The sequence below is a fragment of the Puma concolor genome, chromosome B3 (assembly GCF_028749965.1).
Source record: "Puma concolor isolate L17-30 chromosome B3, mPumCon1.1.hap2, whole genome shotgun sequence".
NCBI lineage: Eukaryota > Metazoa > Chordata > Mammalia > Carnivora > Felidae > Puma > Puma concolor.
In genome coordinates, this window is record NC_141672.1 from 14,698,176 (window position 1) to 14,717,884 (window position 19,709).

At 49.1% G+C, this 19,709-nt stretch overlaps 1 protein-coding gene across 4 annotated transcripts in view; it reads left to right on the forward strand.

Moving 5' to 3' along the window:
* NRDE2 (NRDE-2, necessary for RNA interference, domain containing) overlaps nucleotides 1-19,709 on the forward strand; it is a 50,472-nt gene that overhangs the window by 23,350 nt on the left and 7,413 nt on the right. For 3 of the 4 annotated variants that reach the window (XR_015252085.1, XM_086709028.1, XM_086709029.1), the window contains exons 5-12: nucleotides 1,873-2,323; nucleotides 3,169-3,574; nucleotides 5,663-5,796; nucleotides 8,182-8,302; nucleotides 13,588-13,763; nucleotides 16,014-16,400; nucleotides 17,136-18,064; nucleotides 19,178-19,316. Coding sequence is in view for 3 of the 4 variants with exons in the window: in XM_086709028.1 (XP_086565154.1) it covers nucleotides 1,873-2,323; nucleotides 3,169-3,574; nucleotides 5,663-5,796; nucleotides 8,182-8,302; nucleotides 13,588-13,763; nucleotides 16,014-16,400; nucleotides 17,136-18,064; nucleotides 19,178-19,316 (2,743 nt within the window). In the remaining variant the exon portion in view is untranslated. Of the gene's footprint in view, nucleotides 1-1,872; nucleotides 2,324-3,168; nucleotides 3,575-5,662; nucleotides 5,797-8,181; nucleotides 8,303-13,587; nucleotides 13,764-16,013; nucleotides 16,401-17,135; nucleotides 18,065-19,177; nucleotides 19,317-19,709 lie in introns of those variants that run through there. The other variant, XM_086709030.1, reaches the window with a different exon arrangement.

A 19,709-nucleotide genomic window follows, 5' to 3' on the forward strand; every position in this document is an offset into this window, starting at 1 on the left:
GAGACGATAAAGAGAACGGGCGTGTGTGAGCGGTGAGGGAGGCTTCACAGGCACCTGTTGACTATGGGGAGGCAAAGGAGCTGCTGGGCCTCGACCAGGAGATGGTGGAGACAGATTTTTCTGGAAGAGGACAGTAGACAGCGGCAGCTCTCTCCTCCTCATGCTGCTCCCCACAGCATTATGTTAACGAAAATTAAAAAAAAAAAAAAATACAGCACCAGTTGAAAGAAGCTCATATTCCCACCCTCTACGTTCTGCCATTAACATCTTGCTGCCCTCGCCTGATCACATATTTATCTGTTCGTCCATCCTCTAACCCACCTTGTTCATTTGATGCCAGCATCAGTATGCTGCCCCCTCCATGCTTCAGAATGCATGTCATTAACTAGCATTCAAGATTTGTTTCATTTTTTTCTTTTGACTTAAAATTTGCATACAGTGTAACACACAAATCTTCATGATACACCTGTATAACCCAGCCCCCTATGAAAATATAGAACATTAACGTGACCCCGGAACGTCTCCTCATGCTCTTTTCCATTCAGTCCCCTCCCCATCTCCCCAGGGGCAGTTGCTGTTCTGATTTTTTCCCCATCATTAACTAGCGTTGCCTGTTCTGGAATTCCGTCTAAATGAAATCATGGAGTCTGCACCCTTTCGTGTCTGGCTCCTTTCATTCAGTGTGATGTTTTGGAGATTCAGCCACATTGTGGCATTTATCGGTACTTCGTTGCTTTTCGCTGCCGGTCGTCCTCTATTGTGTGGCCATACCGTTGTTTATCTGTTCTTTCATTGCTGAGCGTCTGGACTCTGCAGTATTTGGCTGTTATGAATAGAGCTACTGAGAATATTTGAGCACAAGTCTTTGTGTAGAAATGCAGTTTCCTTTTTCTTGGGTGAATACCTAAAATAGAATCGCTGGGTCACAGTTGGTAAGTCTAAGTTTAGTTTACAGACCTTTCCCCGAAGTGATTGTACCAACTCACATTCTCACTAACAGCACATGAGAGTCAGTGTTTAATTTTAGCAGTTCTGGTGGGTATGCTGTGTATCTCGTAGTTTTAACTTGCGTTTCCGTCATGACTAATGGTGTTGAGCAGTTCTGCGTGTGCTTATTGGCCATTCATGTCCTCTTTGGTGAATTCCTTCCAGATCTTTTGCCCATTTTTTACTTGACTGTTTGTATAACATATGTACAGAAAAGTGCACACTTTCCCTTAGCTTTTGTGCAGATACTCGGTGGTCCTGTGTTTGTAATTCTGGGGACATCTACATGTCCCATAAAAGCATTTTAGAACCCAGACTCTTTTCCCCTAGAGTAGAAACTAGCCAAATGTAACTTTGTCCAATATACTTTTGTTTCAGGACTAAAACTACAATTTTAGCCCTCTCCATTTTCTTCTTAAGTGGAGATGCAGGACCACATTGAAGAAAAGGGATTGGTCTAGGAGACAGATGACACATTATCACCCAGGGTTTCAGTATCCTTAGCAATGGTGTAAAAGGGGATGAGGATTTCTCCCTTGCCTGGGTATGTATGATTGTGATGACTGATGACAAAACGTGTGGGGCAGTACTTTACAAAGCTCCAGGAAGACAGAAATTACTAGAATCTGGAGGACAGGCATGATCTTAAATTCATGAGATGTTAACAAAGAATTGAAGTGTTTAGGGGAATAAGTCAAACACAGAAAAAGTTAATTGCTAATTCTCATATTTCTCTGAATAGAAACAGTTTGAAGGTGAGGTGAATTTGAATACATGCAGTTAACTTGTCTAACGAGAGCTGAGGTCTGCTGAGCTGAGCCTTCGCCTGTGCAGAGGCCGTGCACATAACGCCCTCGGTGTCTTCTTTTCTTTTTCAAATATAAGATACAAGAGGAAAGGGGACTCCTGCCTTGGCATTAACCCTAAGAAGCAGTGCATATCCTGGGAGGGGGCTGCCACAGAAAAGAAGCACTCACACAAGCATGTCGAGCGCTATTTCACGAAGAAGAGCGTGGGACTGATGAACGTTGACGGAGTCGCCGTTGGCGGTAAAACCGAACCTCCCTCATCTGAGCCGGTCTCATTTATCCCAGTGAAGGGCTCGGATGATGTGGTTCCTCCCGTTACGACCTGGCTGAACCCTCTGGGGATTTACGATCAGTCCACCACGCAGTGGTTACAAGGACAGGGTCCTTCAGAGCAAGAATCAAAGCGGCCAGACTCACAGACAGACAGAGAGCATGCCCTGCTCAAGGCCAAGGTGGAGGAGTTTAACAGGAGAGTTCGGGAGAATCCCCGGGATATTCAGCTGTGGATGGCATTTGTTGCTTTTCAGGTAAGTGTCGCCGTCCCAGTTCTCTTACCGGAGTGACTGTCCTAGTTTGGGGAAAACAGATTTGCTGTGCCGCGGTTTTCGAGCCCCTGGGAGGAGCCCTGGCACTGGGCGTTTGAGGATGATTAGACTGGAGCCCTCGCCCTGAACTTGGTCAGACTGAATAAATGCAGTGTGGGGTAGCGCGTGCTTCCGTGCAGAACTTGGGGGTGGGATGAGGGAGTGACCTGCTACTGGGGAGTGAGAAAGGGCTTCCAGAAGAAGGTGAAATCTGACCCGAATCTGGAAAGAAGAGTAGACGTTCACCAGGCAGGGAGATGTACCCGTGAGGTATAGACAGCGCGCAAAACACGCAGAGTCCAGGGGAGAAGGTGGTGTTCACACCATTCCCTGGTCAGAGCTGTGCTGCTCCCGTCCCAAAGTACATGGCTTTGTCTTCGTCCTACTTCTCTGTTGCTGAACCACATGTACCATTATCCTATTTTGCCTCACATTTGGCTGTTTTATTGGTAAAGTTGGCTCTTGGGAAGCAGTTTCCAAGATACTGCACCCTGGCTATTGATACGTGATCGAAGTTTGAAATGCCGGAGCGTAGACAGGGAAATAAACGCAAGATCAAACATACCAGGTGACATAGGTGCCCCAGTAGCAGAGTTTCCACTCAAGACAAAAACAAAACAAAACAAAACACTGATAAATGCTTATCAAGAAAGCAGGACTAACGATTGATTCTGAGAGGTGACGGGCGGTGCGGCCCGGAAGGGCTGTGAGCGTCTCTGTCCTGGCGGTGAGCGTTTGAGCCTCCCCTACTGCCGTTCGCATTTGTAACTTGATGTTTTTGTCTGGAGGACGAGGTCATAAAGAGCCCTGGCCTGTATGCCATCGAGGAAGGAGAGCAGGAAAAGCGGAAGCGGTCTCTGAGGCTCGTTCTGGAGAAGAAGCTGGCCATCCTGGAGCGGGCCATCGAAAGCAACCAGAGCAGCGTGGACCTGAAACTCGCCAAGCTGAAGCTCTGCTCCGAGTTCTGGGAGCCCTCCGCCCTGGCCAAAGAGTGGCAGAAACTGATCTTTCTGCATCCCAACGATACAGCCCTGTGGCAGAAATACCTTTTATTTTGCCAGAGCCAGTTTAGCACCTTTACGGTGTCAAAAATTCACGGTCTGTATGGCAAGTGCTTGAGCACCTTGTCTGCCGTGAAGGACGGCAGCATCTTATCGCACCCCGCCCTGCCAGGCACCGAGGACGCCATGTTTGGTAAGAAGCCGAGGACCAGATCCCTTTGTCTGGGGGGAGCTCTCCTTTCTTTTGGCTTTCGTCAGAAATGAACACTTAGTTTTGCTTTACTTTAGAAGTGTCGACATGGATAAAACTGATTTAAACAAGAAAGTATTGGAATTCCTTGTGATTACCACAGATGTTCCCCTTTCCAGCTTCTTGGTCGGGGGCGGGGGGTGGTGGGGTGGGCATTAGAGCCAGTAAAGTTAGAGAAGTATCACTGGTCTGGAAGTTCCAGCCTTTCTGCTTGTTAACCGAGGAAACCTAGAGAAGTCTGGAATGTTCTGGCTGTCCGTGACCTTCTCTGTGGAGGTGCTTGTCTGGCCGTCTCCCCCGTTCTAGGATCTCAGGCTGTGGTGTTCAGGGGGAAGCCCCAGCTGACTGCAGGTCGTTGTGTAGATGCAGTTCTTTTTTTTTTTTTTTTTTTTTTTTTTTTTATCTTTATTTGAGAGAGAGAGAGAGAGAGAGAGGAACAGAGGGAGAGGGAGACACAGAATCTGAAGCAGGCTCCAGGCTCTGAGCTGTCAGCACAGAGCCCGACGCGAGGCTCAAACCCAAGAACTGACGAGTTCATGGAATTCATGACCTGAGCTGAAGTTGGATGCTTAATCGACTGAGCCACCCAGGCGCTCCCCTCTTTTTAATGTTTATTTTTGAGAGAGAGACAGAGCGTGAGCGGGTGGAGGGGTGGGGGGGGGGGGCGGGGGCGGGGGGAGACAGAATCGGAAGCAGGCTCCAGGCTCCGAGCTGTCAGCCCAGAGCCCAACACAGGGCTTGAACCCACAAACTGCGAGATCATGACCTGAGCCGAAGTCGGATGCTAAACCGACTGAGCCACCCAGGCGCCCCTGCATAGCAGCAGCTCTTATTTTGCTGTTAACCATTCTGGTGTGTCCCAAAGGAGGCTAGAATAGAAACTGTGTCCAGTAGTGAGCTACCAAAGGCAGCATGTGAAGCAGGAGCTGGAGAATATCACTCTTGACTCGAACCCTGGGTTTGCCCTTCCCTGGTAACCTTGCCTGTTCGTGAACCTGGTTGAGTGCCAGTTTCTCCCTCAGCACCAGTGGTATAGTACTTGTTTTGGAGGGTTATTGAGCACATTACCTGCACATTACCTGAGACAGCTCAGTGTGTGGCACACAGCAGGCATTTATTTGATCAAAACCTTGCTATTTCTGTTACCTTCTAAAGATAGAAATATATTGCTCCAGAAATAATAAACATGTTTGATATCGTTCGCGGTATGCTCATACAGCTTAGTAGTATTTAGTAAATGGAATTGTACCACAGTTGAGACAAACCAACGTCTTCGAGCATGGAACCCTGATTTGCTTACAGCTGACTCTGAAGAGATGATGAAAGCTGCCGATGGTTACTGCCATCTAGCTTTCGGCACACTTCTCTGCTTTCTGATGACAACCTACATCATCCTCTCCCGAGAATTTTTCGTGGCATAATGAGCTTTGAATATTTGATTAACTGTTCAGACCAACCTTTTGCCGTCTTTTCCTATAACATATGTAGTTTTTGTCAGTATTTGTATTCCACGATGGTTTCATATAAAAATTGGGATAAATGTACATCATTTGATTACAGTACCATTGTGAATCCTTTTTAATAAGGACATGTGTTATTACAGCTTTGAAATTACCACAGTAACTAAATTTGGAGAAAAGATATTCTCGGTGTGGAAATGCACATTTTTGTTTGTTTTTTATTTATTTTTAGAAAGAGAGTGTGAGTGAGTGTGCACAAGGAAGGTAGGGGGCGGGGGGAGAGGGGAAGAGGGGCAGGGGGAAGGGCAGAGGGTGATGAGAGAGAGAGAGAGAGAGGGAGAGAGAGGGAGGGAAGGAGGGAAGGAGAGAATATCTCAAGCAGGTTCCATGCTGAGCACAGAGCCCGATGTGGGGCCCGATCCCATGACCCTGGGATCATGACCTGAGCCAAAATCAAGAGTCGGAGACAACCGACTGAGCTACCCCGGAGCCCCAGAATGCATGCTTTAGAAGCTGTGTTCTTTCCCTTTGATGCTGTTAACAGGAGTCTCCCTTCTCTCCCCGTTTTCAGGTCTCTTTCTTCAGCAATGCCACTTCCTGCGGCAGGCTGGTCACTCTGAGAAGGCGGTCTCTCTGTTCCAGGCCATGGTCGACTTCACCTTCTTCAAACCCGACAGTGTGAAAGACCTGCCCACCAAAGGACAGGTGGGGGTTCTGGTTGCGTGGCCCACCTCCCTCTCTCCTTCCTCTCCCGTTCTTCTCTCTTCTGGGGGCAAGTGTGGATCCTGGGAGATGGTGCTGGTGTTTTTCAAATATCCTGTCCTCCTTTGTATCAGTCTTGCTGAGAATTATTTCTCAGAGTATTGTGGTGATCCAAGGAAAATTCCATAATGAAGGTGGTGAAACATGGAGAGATGAAGGATTCCCCCCCCGCCCCATATAAAGACTCACTATGTCCCCCCCTTTTTTCTTAGGAGCTTTGTTTCAGTGCTCGTTGTCCTCACCAGGCAGAGAAGCAATTGTTACGCTTCTGAAGTCACATCTTAACTCTGTCCTACCTTCGTGCATTTGAAATTCGGTCTTACGTCGTTTCCCCAGTTAACATTTCCACCACCTAAGATCTTCGTGGGAATTGCAAACGCTGTTACTTGGTGGTGGTTTGTCAACACACGTCCTAATGGGGGATCTGTTGTCATTTAGGTGACGCATGAACATTGCCCATATTTGTGATGTTGAAGCAGTAAAAACATTCTACCGCAGAGCCGTATAAGAAAGCCTTCCTTTCCCTTTTTCCTTGGAAGAAATCTCAGTTTCCTGCTTTGCGAAGGGGCTCTGGTGGAAGATGGGTAGGATAGCTGAATTTATGGTGAACTTAAACAGAGGTCTTGAGAGGCTGAGGTCTCCATCTTGTGGAATGTCCATGAATTGCATTTGAAGACTATTTTTATCATCATTATTTTGATCTGTTTTTTCCTAGGCAAAATTGGGTTAAAGAATATTGGTTAATATTAGTATAACTGATTAGCAGTATGATAAGCCGGATAACAACATTATTTTAAGACGTGCTTTGCTATTTTAGGAATATGCCGTGCCGTAGACGTGAGTCTTAGCTGACTGCGGGGCACAGGGTGTGTGCTTGCGGGGGCAGGATCGGAATGGCCCTCATTGCCGCCCTTTGCCGACACTCGCTGTCTGTGATGAGGACGGCGACTTGTGGGGAGGGCACTGCCCGGGACTATGAAGCGTCAAGAGCCACTCGCCCAGAGTGTCCACTGTTGCACACTCTGGAGATTTTAAATATTAGTAGCACACGTAGTCTCAAAGCACTTGCAAGGCAACTTTGAAATAAGGCTTTTTCTTTGATGACGTACCATATCTTTATAACTGAGAGACCTCGTTACCGTACACGGCATAACATCAAAGAAGCAGAGTCTGGTCTGTTTCAATGGGATGAATAAATTGGTTATCACCGTCACACTTAAAAAAAAAAAAGATACACTTCTTTTTCTTGAGTGACTTTCTTCGATCCCTCCTGGAAGAACAAGACCCGTGGAGAGGGGGGTGGTCTTCCCAGCTCCCCTTCCCGACACGGCTGACGGGCCCTCGGTGCGGGGACCCAGCCCTCTTCCCGGTGTGTGTGGTGCTCCTCCAGGCTCAGGCTGGACGGTCCTGCGGCTCCTGGGCCGTGGGCCACCTCGTCCTCTTCAAAACGTTTCTTATAAAAGCTTCCATTGAGCAAGTCGTTGGTTCACTTTTAAAGTCCTTATTGTCAGCTGACGAGACGATTGCTCTCCTGTTCGTGGCTGTGATCACTTCTCTTCCACGGGGAATTACCGCACTGAACTGGGGTCCACACACAGCGGACCTAATGCCCCAAACGCATGAGAGCTGAGGTGTGATCCCAGGGCCTGGCTTTAACACGCAGGCCATTTTCTTCACCAGATGCCTGCCATGTGCCATTCTCTGCCGACAAGCGTTTATTGAGTCCCTACTATGTATTGGGCACTGTGCCAGTTAGGAACACAGAGTTGAGAGGTCATGCCATCAGGAGCTCCCAGGCTGTCCTGTTGAAACTTTGAATCAACCCCCTTCCCCACAGAAGGCCTGGAAAGCAACATGATTTCAGGTATTCAGGGGCCCAGTGGCTTTAAGGGAACTGGCAGTGTCACTGTTCCCAGTTAGACTGTTCTACAGCAGGGTCAGAGCTGGGAAACCATTCCTCTCCCACTCAGCTGGAGGCCCTTCTCGGTGACCACGGCTGGTCTTTTTGTCACTGGTTCTCAGAAGTGGTAGCTTGTCACTTTTTGCCGTATTGTGTTCGTTGTAAGTCACTGGGTCCAGCCCTCGCTCAGGGGTGTGAAAGCCACAGGGCAGGGGTCAGGGTCCTGGGAGGCTATTTTGGAGGCTGCCCACCACACTACGTAATTATTTTTTTCTATTTTGGGGATGTATCCCATATCTACTAGGAAGACTGATGGCGAGCAAGATTTCTGCCATGAGCCCCTCTTAGGCCAGTCAGAACGCACTCTGCTCAGTGACTCAGCAGTTTTGTACAACTTAGGCTAACCTCCATATTTTCAACCTGAACAGGTGGAATTCTTTGAGCCCTTCTGGGACAGTGGGGAGCCCCGGGTTGGCGAGAAGGGTGCCCGAGGCTGGAGAGCGTGGATGCACCAGCAGGAGCGGGGCGGCTGGGTGGTCATCAGTCCAGGTAAGGCGCCTCTCAGGATGCGTATGCCTCCGCCTTTTTCTTCTGGAATGTGTTTTCGTATCTTCATGATTATTTCTTTATATGTGTAAGCTGTTTATTAGTCCTGAAGAACATTGAATGTCAAAAATACATCAAGTGGTTGCATTTGGAGAATAGACTGTCCCTCACCCTTAGGGTCTTTCACTCAACCCCCCAGGCCTTTGGAGGGTTCGAGTTTCTTTCCAAGGGCAGTAATTTTCATTTTTCCTTTTATAAGGTTGCTCCTGAAGAAGTAATCTTGTTACTAATCCCCCCTCTCCCTGCCCCATTTAGTGTGTACTTAAGTCAGTCTTTCTCTTTCCTTGGCAGTGGACAGACCAACAAATCCTTTGACAAACACTTGCCTGTTTAGGAATACTGTGAAATATTAACCAGCATTTGTGTAACTCATTCTAAGTGACCCCAAAGCACGTTCCAGATTTACACCCTAAGACACCACTGTCCAATAGAAAACATAATTCGAGCCACAAAAATAACTTTACATTTTCTAGGAGCCACATTGAAAATGTAAAATGGTGGGGCGCCTGGGTGGCTCAGTCGGTTAAGCGTCCAACTTTTGCTTTCGGCTCAGGTCATGGCCTCATGGTTTCGTGGGTTTGAGCCCTTCATCGGGCTCCATGCTGACAGTGCGAAGCCTGCTTGGGATTTCTCTCTCCCTCCCCCTCTCTCAAAAAAATAAATAAATAAACATAAAAAACTAAAAATAATAATAAAAAGGTAAAATGGTGAAATTAATGGGAATATATTTTGTTTAACCCAGTGTGTCAAAACCTTAATATTTCAACATGTAACTAATAATTTAAACATTGGGATAGTTTGCATTTTTTTTTTCATACAAGCTCTTTGAAGTCTGGTGTGTATCTTACACTTTCTAGCACATTTCAGTTCAGACTTGCCACTTCCAAGGGCCCCGTAGCCGCATGTGCACGGCTGTCGTACTGGCCAGTGCAGCTCTCAGCTCCTTGGGATTTCACACCCTGGTTTTGTTGAAAGTGCAAGGGGGCCCCTCCTCACACACGTCACCCTTCTGGCCATGGCTTCTTCACCTGAGGAACGAAAACTCTGGATTAGCCGTGGTCAGTGTGGCTGTGCAGCGCTCCAGGCTGGGCGGCCTGTCTGGCCCTTCAGGTGCCCGGAGCAGCTTTGCTGGGGCACAGGGAAGGTCACACTCGCTTGGCTCAGCTATTTTGACTCTCCCGGAGTGTTATTCCCAAAGAGAACTGGAAACCTTCTTCAGGCTCACCAGGGGTTCCTATATGAAGAAAAATGACCTGCAGGGCAAAATGTTTGTAGGTATTACCCTCTTAAGCCAGTGAGTCTGCAAGACCCATGAAGGACCAGAAAATGGAAGTCTTTCTGGTGGTAACTTCTCTTTGAGTTACCAGCTCAGCATGCCTCTCTGTGTTTCGGCTGCTTTTTTGTTTTTGTTTTAATGGGCAAGACTCTTAAAGTGCATGGAATTTATGTTCTAAGGTTTACCATGTTCTGTGAGAAGAAAGTAGAATTCTCATAGCAGTGTCCAGGGACCAAGTTAACATTACTTCTCTGAAAGGTGCTCAAAGGTCCAATAGTTACTCATAATCAGATGTGAAGTTTGTTTTCCCAGAAAGGTAATGCAAGTGGTAAAACCCTGATTTTTAATGTCAAGTTACGGACATAAGTTGGCGTTTCCGTTATGGAGAATCTTCTATTGAGTTAAATGAATTTAGTGGGATCCTTCCAGAAAACCAACAGGATCAGAAGAAAGGCTGACCGTTTCTTGTTTCCAGAAAAATGAAATGATAACTATTCTTTGTTTTTGCTTTATTTTTAAGTTTTCTTGTCCATCTTGACAAGGTCAGCATTTAGAGTGTAGTTGGTATTTATCATTGATTCTGAGGTGTTTTTTCTTCATACATCACAGCTTATTTCTTCTCTCTCACCCTCACTTTCTGTTAGTCTGTGTTGTTACATATTTATATATGTCTTTCCAAAACCATGTAATCTTTTGAATTTCTAATGTAATAAGTTCAGGTATCTAAGTCTGATGTGTGACTCACAGGTGATTTCTCTTAATGGTGAGAGGTTTTCAGTGTGGTTAAAGGGTTACCTTAAATGTAAGTCTTTAGAAGAAGGTGATAAATAGTTAAATTTTACCTTTCTTTGATAACTCAGAAGAGTGTTTAGATAGAATATTGAGTTTATTTTATTTATTAAAAAATTTTTTTAAACATTTTTATTTCTGAGAGACAGCATGAGTGGGGGAGGGACAGAGAGGGAGGGAGACGCAGAATCCCAAGCAGGCTCCAGGGCTCCGAGCCGTCAGCACAGAGCCCAATGCGGGGCTCGAACCCACAAACTGTGAGATCATGACCTGAGCCAAAGTCGGACGCTCAGCCGACTGAGCCATAGATAGAATATTGAGTTTAAAATGCAAATGTATAGGGCGCCTGGGTGGCTTAGTTGGTTGAGCACCTGACTTGGGCTCAGGTCATGATCTCATGGTTTGTGAGTTCAAGCCCCACATTGGGCTCTGTGCTGATAGTGTAGAGCCTGTTTGGGATTCTCTCTCTTTCTCTCTCTCTCCCCATCCTCCACTCGCACTCTTTCTCTCAGAATAAATAAATAAACTTTAAAATGCTAATGTACACATCATGCCTTTAAATTCTCTGGAGTTCTTGTTACTCATTTATTTTGAAATAGAGATTCACAGGAAGTTGGAAAATACACAGGGAGGTTTTGTGCCCCCTCCCCCCGCCCCAGGGCCCACCAGCGACTGTGCAGTCGCACAGCCTGGAAGTGACCCTGGGGCGGTCCCCTGTGTGCGCGTGCGTGCGTGTGTGAGTGTGCGTGCGCACCCCCGCATCTCATGGCTTGACGAGCTCTCATTTGCTTGCGTGTTTGGTGCTGTGCAGCCTAATCGCAGGCATGGCTTCCTGTAACCACCCCCGTTGTCGGAGAACGATTCGTCACCACCGGGCTCCCTGATGCTGTGCCTGATAGCCATGTCCGCCCCCACGCCCACCGCAGAGGACCACTGATCTGCCCTCCACCCCTGTTATTATGTTGTCACGTTATTTTACACGTTAGATACGTGGAATCATAGGGCGTGTGACTTTTTAAAACAATTTCCTGTTGTAAAATACACACAAAATTTACCACTTAAAAAGCATTTTAAAATATATGGCTCAGTGGCATTAACTACGTGCACACTCTTGTGCAACTGTCTTCACCTCTGTCCATCTCCTCAACCTCCTCATCTTGCCCAGCTGGCACTCTGTACCCATTAGGCAGTAACTCCCCATTCCTCTCCCCACCCTACCCCACCCCGGCTGACGGCCACCATGCTACTTCCTGTCTCTGAATTTGACTATTTTAAGAACCTCAGATAAGTGGGATCAGACAGTACTTGTTGTGTTGTGACTGGCTTATTCCACTTAGCATAATGTCTTCCAGGTTTGTCCAACGTGTAGCATGTGTTAGTACCTCCTTTTTTTTTTTTTAATTAAAATTTTTTTTACTGTTTGTTTTTGAGAGAGAGACAAGACATGAGCAGGGAGGGGCAGAGAGAGAGGGAGACACCGAACTCAAAGCAGGCTCCAGGCTCAGAGCTGTCAGCACAGAGACTGATGAGGGGCTCGAACTCACAAACCGTGAGATCATGACCGGAGCTGAAGTCAGATGCTCAACCGACTGAGCCACCCAGGCGGCCCTCAGTACCCCCTTTTTAAGTCTGAATGGCATCCACATTTTATTTATCCGTTCACCTGTCCACGGACACTTGGGTTGCTTCACCTTTTGCAGCTGTGAACATGGAGTACACATGTCTCTGAGAACCTGCTTAGAGTTCTTCTGCACGTGTGCCCAGAAGTGGCAATGCTGGATCATGTGGTAGTTTTAAAAACTTCTCCGAGGCACCGCTATGTTGTTCTCCAGAGCACTGTACCATCTTCTGTTCTCCCCAACCTGTGCACAAGGGTTCCAGTTTCTTCACATCCTCACCAACATTTGTGTTCTGTGTGACTTCTTAAGATTGACTTTTTTTTTCACCTAGCATCATTCCCCTGAGATCCGTCTGAATTGTTGGACGCGTCCATAGTGTATTCACATTTACTGTGAATAGTAGGTGTAGACGAATCAGCTCGTTTCACCAACTACTGCGGGACATTTGGAGTGTTTGCAGGGCTTGGCCACTATGGATAAAGCTGCCGTGGGTGTTAGTGTGCAGGTGTTAGTGTGTACGTAGGTTTTCATTTTTCTGGGATCAGCACCAAAGACTGTAGTTGCCAGGTCTTTGAATAAGTGCATGTCTAGTTTTATAAGAAACTGCCAACTGTTTTCTGAGTGGCTGTACCCATGTATATATCCTGTTTGTTTATTTTTAAATATTGAACTTTTCTCCTCTTCCATTCTGCATGTTCAGAATTAGGAAACAAAATGAAAGTACAGGATAATCTTGAATTACCTTTTTTTGAGAAGTGGACACCAGTTGTAGTCATAAGGCCACTGGCTGAAAATTCTGGTGGCTTTAGAAAGGCTGAACCAGTGCTGTCATTAACTATCATTTAGCGTTCTAGAACTGTGTTGTCCAAATACGTAGGCACTAGCCACATATGACCATTTTATTTTATTTTAAGTTTATTTATTCTGAGAGAGAGCGAGCGAGCAGGGAAGGGGCAGAGAGAGAGAGAGTGGGGAAAGGGAGAAGCCCAGGCAGGTTCCACGCTGTCAGTGGTAGAGCCTGATGTAGGGCTCAAACCCATGAACCGTGAGATCATGACCTGAACCAAAACCAAGAGCCAGACGGTTCCAGACACATAACCGACTGAGCCACCCAGGCGCCCCCACATGTGGCCATTTTAATTAAAATGAAATAAAAAATTTAGTTCTGGTATCAGCTACATTTCAGGGGCCCAGTAAGTCACGTGGCTGGTTGCTACCGTATTAGACACATGGGTACATATTATGTCATTATCACAGAAAGTCCTCTTGGGCAGTGCCGTTCTATAATGTGCGTATTCCCATTTTAATTGCTGTGATAGCATTAAAAATCATGTGATTTCATTGGTTAATCTTCCAGGGAGTTTTGGGGATTTGATGGATGATAGCAGAGTCCCTCGGTGCCTCTGAGTCCCTGAGTGTCCCAGAAGGCTGGGCCTGGGTCTTACTCATCATGGCATTCCAGGGCCCCCCACAGCAGCTGGCGTAGCAGAGCGGTTGGGTGTCCGTGGCTGGTGAGGGGGGCTAAAAGTCCCGTTCTTGTCTAGATGATGATGATGATGAGCCAGAAGACGAGGACCAGGAAATAAGAGAGAAGAGTCTGCCCAGGTGGCAGATCTGGCTTGCCACCGAGCGGTCCCGAGACCAGAGGCACTGGCGGCCGTGGCGCCCTGATAAGACCAAGAAGCAAACCGAGGAAGACTGTGAGGATCCAGAGAGACAGGCAGGTCCCCCGGCCCAGGAGGGAGGCCGGCCTTGGGGTCTCTGCCTTCTCCCCGTTCCCCTGGGGTCTGGTCACCTGAAAGAAGCTTGCTGAGCTCACTGTCTGAGCACTCGCCTGGCTTGGGAGATGTTAGCTTTTGCTCCTGTTTCTGTCTGTGGGAACCTCCTGGGCCACTGGTGGCGTGGGAGCTTGGAGGAACTTGACCAGGTAGTTCCTGTCCCCAGGTAAGGAGGGCAGGCTTCCCCGGAGATTGTCTTCCAGGTTATTCAGTTACTTTTTCACACAGAAGCCTGAGGACTCAGGGTTTTAAAACGTGGTATCGCCGTCCTAGATTCTTTAACCGCGTCCACTTTCCCCGCAGCACTCTGGGATCCTCAGAGGTACAGCCGATAGGTTTGATTCCAGAAGACAAGAGGACCTGGATGGAGAGGCCGTGTCGGGACAGTCAGTGTACCGCTTGTCTTGCTGGGGAGGGAAGTAGCATTTACCGAGTCCTGGGTTACGTCTTGACTTACCGACTCCTTGACTTACGTCTCACATTATCTCACTATCATCGAATGCCTTGGTCTGTGCTGCGCTGTGTCTAGTGACCAGCAGCTCTGACGATTTACATTAAAGGAAGAGATTCTATTTTGAGACCTGAAACTGACCCAGTTTCGTAAGACACCAACTATACTGCGCGGCTCACAGCATGTTCTAGGTACAGACCAGGGGGCGGGGGGTGTTTGCAGTGGCGAGGCTTGTTGGCTTCGGCCTGGTTTGTGGTCTGTGACCCTCACAACCTACCTGCCTTGAGGGTGGGGATTTTTGCCTGCTGCCGGGTCACAGTGCGTGGACGGTGCTTTTCTTGGGGCGAGTGCTCAGCTAATGTTCCAGGATGGTGAGTGAATATTTGAAGCCGGATCTGCTCCAGGCAGAGGAGTCAGCATGGGTGCCTGGAATGTTTGGGGTGTGGCGAATGGGGTGGCCAGACTGCAGTTAGGATCAGGAAAGTGGGGAGCTCTGCGCAGGAAGGAGGGGCTGACTTCAGGGAAACCTCCACTCCACTCTCGGATGTTTGGTGAATGGCCCATCGCCAGGCGAGTCCCTTTTCCGGCCAAAGCTGATTGTGTCGGGAGGAGTAAGGTCTTGGTGTTTGGGTTTTATGGCGCTCAGGGTCACCCTTCCAGAAGTTCGTTCTCAAGGCTCAGAATTCCAGCCATTTTCTGGAAGTTCGTCTCTGGACCAAACTGCTGCTGTGAGCCGTTCCTTGTCCCTTAGCTTTTCCTCCAATCAGAGCCTGGAGTAGAACAGCTTTCTGATTAACTGACGGTTCTGACGAGTAGAACCCCAGGGCGTCCAGTTTTATTAAGCTCGTGCTTTGCTTTCCTCTTTGCTGAGAACCACAGGGACCAAGCAGGTCAGCAGCGCCCTCAGACAAAGGCTGGTCTCCGTGGCCTTACCTTTTCAAGTTACTGCATGAAATCATCTGTGGACATTTGCAGTTAGCGTTCTCTCTTCTTTTTTTTATTTTTTTTTTTTAAATTTTTTTTTTTTTCAACGCTTTTATTTATTTTTGGGACAGAGAGAGACAGAGCATGAACGGGGGAGGAGCAGAGAGAGAGGGAGACACAGAATCGGAAACAGGCTCCAGGCTCGGAGCCATCAGCCCAGAGCCTGATGCGGGGCTCGAACTCACGGAGCGCGAGATCGTGACCTGGCTGAAGTCGGACGCTTAACCGACTGCGCCACCCAGGCGCCCCTAGCGTTCTCTCTTCTAATTGCTCTTACCTCGTGGTCCATGGCTGCTGCCTTTCCTTCCTGCCTTGCTACTTTTTATCTCCTTTTGGGCATAGTTTTCATTTCCGAAAACAATTTTGTACAAGGAAATCACCAAATAATAAAATTATTTTCTATCTCAATAAACAGTGTTAACTATCGTTAACCTAGAGTAACCACAAAAGCAAATATGTGTGCTTTCAGAAGTGAGTATGATTCTAGATTTTCTGTGAATCCATTAGGCTCCTTTGGAAGGTTTTGGCTTAAGCCTGCCAGCAGTTCCCTCCAGCTCTCTGGAGCCCTGTGAGGCCTCTGACTTTTTTGTATCTTTCAGGAAACCTAGCTCTTGTCCGTTTAAAATTTAATTTGAATAATATCGAGTCATTAGCACATCGACGTAAAAAGAGCTGTGGGGAAAGTCATGAAGCCCTGTTTGTCACAGTAGACAAACCAAGCTCCCGAGCAGGCCCCTTCATCTCGTCTCTCTTGCAGGTGCTGTTTGATGACATTGCCCAGTCTATGATCCGTCTTTCCAGCCAGGATCTTCAGTTTCAGCTGGTTGCGGCCTTTCTGCAGTTCCTGGGCGTGCCTTCTGGCCTCAGCCCTCCAGCCTCCTGCCTCTACCTGGCCATGGATGAGAACAGCATCTTCGATGACGGGCTTCATGACGAAATGCCACTGACTTTTCTCAACCTTTCCTCTTCCGGTGTCAGCTGCGTTGGCTGCTCAGACCCATTGGGCCGCCAGCGCTGGACCCGGGGTCACAATCGAGAGGGCGAGGAGTTCATCCGCAACATCTTTCACCTTGTGATGCCTTTGTTTTCAGGCCGGGAGAGGTCTCAGCTCTGCTTCTCCTGGTTACGGTACGAGATCGAGAAGGTAACTCTGGCCTCCTCCACCCCACGTGGGGGCTTCGTACATGATCACGGGGCTCTTGGTGTTCCTCGGAGCACTGGGCCACACCACCTCCTTGTTCAGGGACCCCAGAGGCCCCTGGTGTGTGGCTGCCCCTGCTGAGGGGCCGCGGGGGTGGGTAGGAGGAAGGAGGGTGCAGCTTGCCAGTGACTGGGGCCGTTTGTGTTTGCACTTCTGCTGCCAGATGTCTGGGATTATAGGAGCAGTTAGTGTGAACAGCCAGGCCTAAGCGTAAGCAGGGGTTAGAGGATTTCGGGGTTTATTAAAATAGATAAAATACGCTACTTGACCCTGCTCCTCATATCCGTTTGCTAGAAATTTGTCTAGGGTGAGCTCTTCTGCCCTCTGCCGGTCACCAGTCAGTGGTGAATCTTAACACCCACGGTTCTGACGCCTGAGCTGCCCATCCACACACCAGGTTGTATCTGTCTGATAAGATGTGGTGGCCACCTCTCATGGGAGGAGACTACTCGGGGTGTACGAGCCTTGTTTATAGAGGTTTGGATGCAGTCGTGTGGGGGCGCCTGTGGCCTCGGTACAATCCTGAATTGTTTCCCAGCTCAGGGAGCCTCAGGGTTTACCAAACATGTGAGAAAGGCGGGAAGTGTCGACACCTGTGTGGCTTTCTAACACTGACGGTACAGGGGGGTTGCCGTAAAATCCCAGGGCACTCGGGAGTCCTTTTCTTTTTACTTCTAGGTCATTTGGTGTCTGCACACTAAAAACAAGAAGAGGCTAAAGTCACAGGGAAAGAACTGCAAGAAACTAGCCAAAAATCTCCTGAAGGAGCCAGAAAACCGCAACAGTTTTTGCCTCTGGAAGCAGTACGCACATCTGGAGTGGCTGCTTGGCAACACCGAGGACGCCAGGAAGGTGTTCGATGCGGCGCTCAGCATGGCGGGGGGCAGAGACCTGAGGGACCGTGAGCTGTGTGAGCTCGGCCTCCTCTACGCCGGGCTGGAGGCGGAGCTGTTGCCGGACCCGAGAGGGGCCGCCACGGCACGAGCCGTTCACGTACTGACCAGGCTGACGGAGCAGGGGCCCTGCGGGCCCTACTCCGGGCAGGCGCTGGCCGTTCACATCTTGAAAGCTCGGAAGGCGTACGAACACGCGCTGCAGGACTGTTTGGGCGACAGCTGTGTGTCCGCTCCGGCTCCCAGCGACTCCTTCGACCGCCTGACTAGCCTGGTGAAATGCTTCATGCTCTTTCAGTACTTGACCGTAGGGATCGACGCGGCCGTGCGGGTGTACGAGCAGGTGCTCGCAAAACTGAAGGGCTCTGTTCCCCCAGGGGGCTCCGGCCCGGAGGACGGTGCCCGCGCCCAGGGCCCCCACGGCGTGCTGGAGGCCGTGACGCTGATGCACACGAGCCTGCTCAGGTTCCACACGAAAGTCAGCCTTTACCCCCTGGCTCCTCTGCGACAGGCTCTCTCCGAGGCGTTAAGGTTGTACCCAGGCAACCAGGTGCTTTGGCGGGCATACGTGCAGATTCAGAGCAGGTCCCACACAGCCAGTGAGACCAGAAGATTTTTCGACGCGGTCACCAGGTCTACCAAACTCTTGGAGCCTTGGTTGTTTGCGATCGAGGCCGAGAAAATGAGGAAGAGACTGGTGGAAAGTGTTCAGAGGTGAGTACGGACATCTTGTTCATGTGTCCACAGACCTTTGGGGCACGCCTGCCGGGTCCCCACTGCCCTGCTGGGCCCCAGGGATCCGGAAGTGAGTATGGGCCGGGGCTGGAGCGCCCGCCGTGGATGTTCTGGGTGATGGCGGATGACCTGTGGAAAGAGGAGTAAGAGCCTTGCAAGTGGCCACAGCTTTCATTAGGGGCCTTCGTGGCTGCCTCCCTAGGCCGTGCTTTTTGGGATCCTGAACCTTGCTTATGGCGTGTGGGCGGTGACGGTCAGGCTTTTGGCTGTCCGAGGAGCTGTGCTAAGAGCACATGGACCAAGAGCCCGGGCCTGGAGTAGGACTCTGGATCCAGATCCCAATTCCTCCACTTACCAGCCGTGTGGCCTTGGGCAAGTCCAGTCACCTGTAACGGGCTCCCCTTTTGTAACGTGGGAACAGTTGAGAGCCTGCCTCTTAGGGCTGCTCGGAGGGGCCGCTGAGGTGAGTGCTGAGTCCAGAGGGAGCAGGAAAGAATTACCAGTCTCTGTTGTTGTTCCAGATGGTAATACTATCAGGCTTAACTGTTACCTCTTGATACAGTGTTTGTGTCTGAAGGTCGGGCGGTGGTCTTGGGGACACCTTAGCTTAGGCATTATTGTTCCTTCCAGATCTTTGCTGTCGCTTCACCCTGACCTCGTAGAAGCTGGCTACTCAGAGTTGCCTCTGAACAGTGTTTCACTTCGTTTTTTATTTCTTCCGTTGGGATTTTGGTCACTCTATTTTCCTTAAATGGAAAGGACTTTCCTCCCCATAAGGTAGAATTTGCATTCCGCTGATCAGAGGGTAGGCTTTCTTTAGAAAACAGAGAGCAAGGAGTTTGCGGGTGATGTCTAGGCAGACTCTGGTGTAGAAAACACACAACCCTGGACGCTGCCTTCCTCTGGCCTCGGAGGGGCCACATCATGTCTGTACTCTGCACCCCTAGCGCCCCCACACCTGGGACAGCACCATCCCTGACACACTCTGGTCCTGCCGATGCTGCTGTCTGCCGTCACTAACGTACCTCTTCTTCCTGTGGCGCCGTGGGTGCGAGAAGTGGCCTCGGAGTTACGTGAGCCTGTGTCTTGCAGGGTAGATGGTAGAGAGGTCCACGCCACAATTCCCGAGACCGGCTTGACACATCGCATCAGAGCCCTGTTTGAAAATGCGTTGCGGAGCGACAACGGCAGCCAGTGCCCCTTACTGTGGAGGATGTACCTGAATTTTTTGGTAAGAAAATATGTAGAGTTTTTGTTTTTATGCCGAGCTTTGCTTCGTCACAAGTGAGAAGTTAGAGGCGTCCGGTCGCCACCTCCTGGCAAAGCTGGCAGGGGCTTGCTTTTGCCCTCATGCCTCCGTGGCCTCGCTTAATCCTCATGGGAACCCCGGTGACTCACGTCCGGTGTCTCAGGACTGGGCAAGAGGTCGCGGGTTGTGGATCTCTTGGAGTTGACTTTGTTGAGTCAGCAACTTGGAAGTGGTCTGAGCTTTCATTGGAAAGAGACCTTAGTTCTTTGCCATCTGTTCATAAGAGTTCCCAGATCCTGATTCTGTTCTGTCGTTAAAGGTAAGAGTCACCCTAGACTGTCGCTTTTACAACGACCTCTCCAGAGAAGCTTTGTC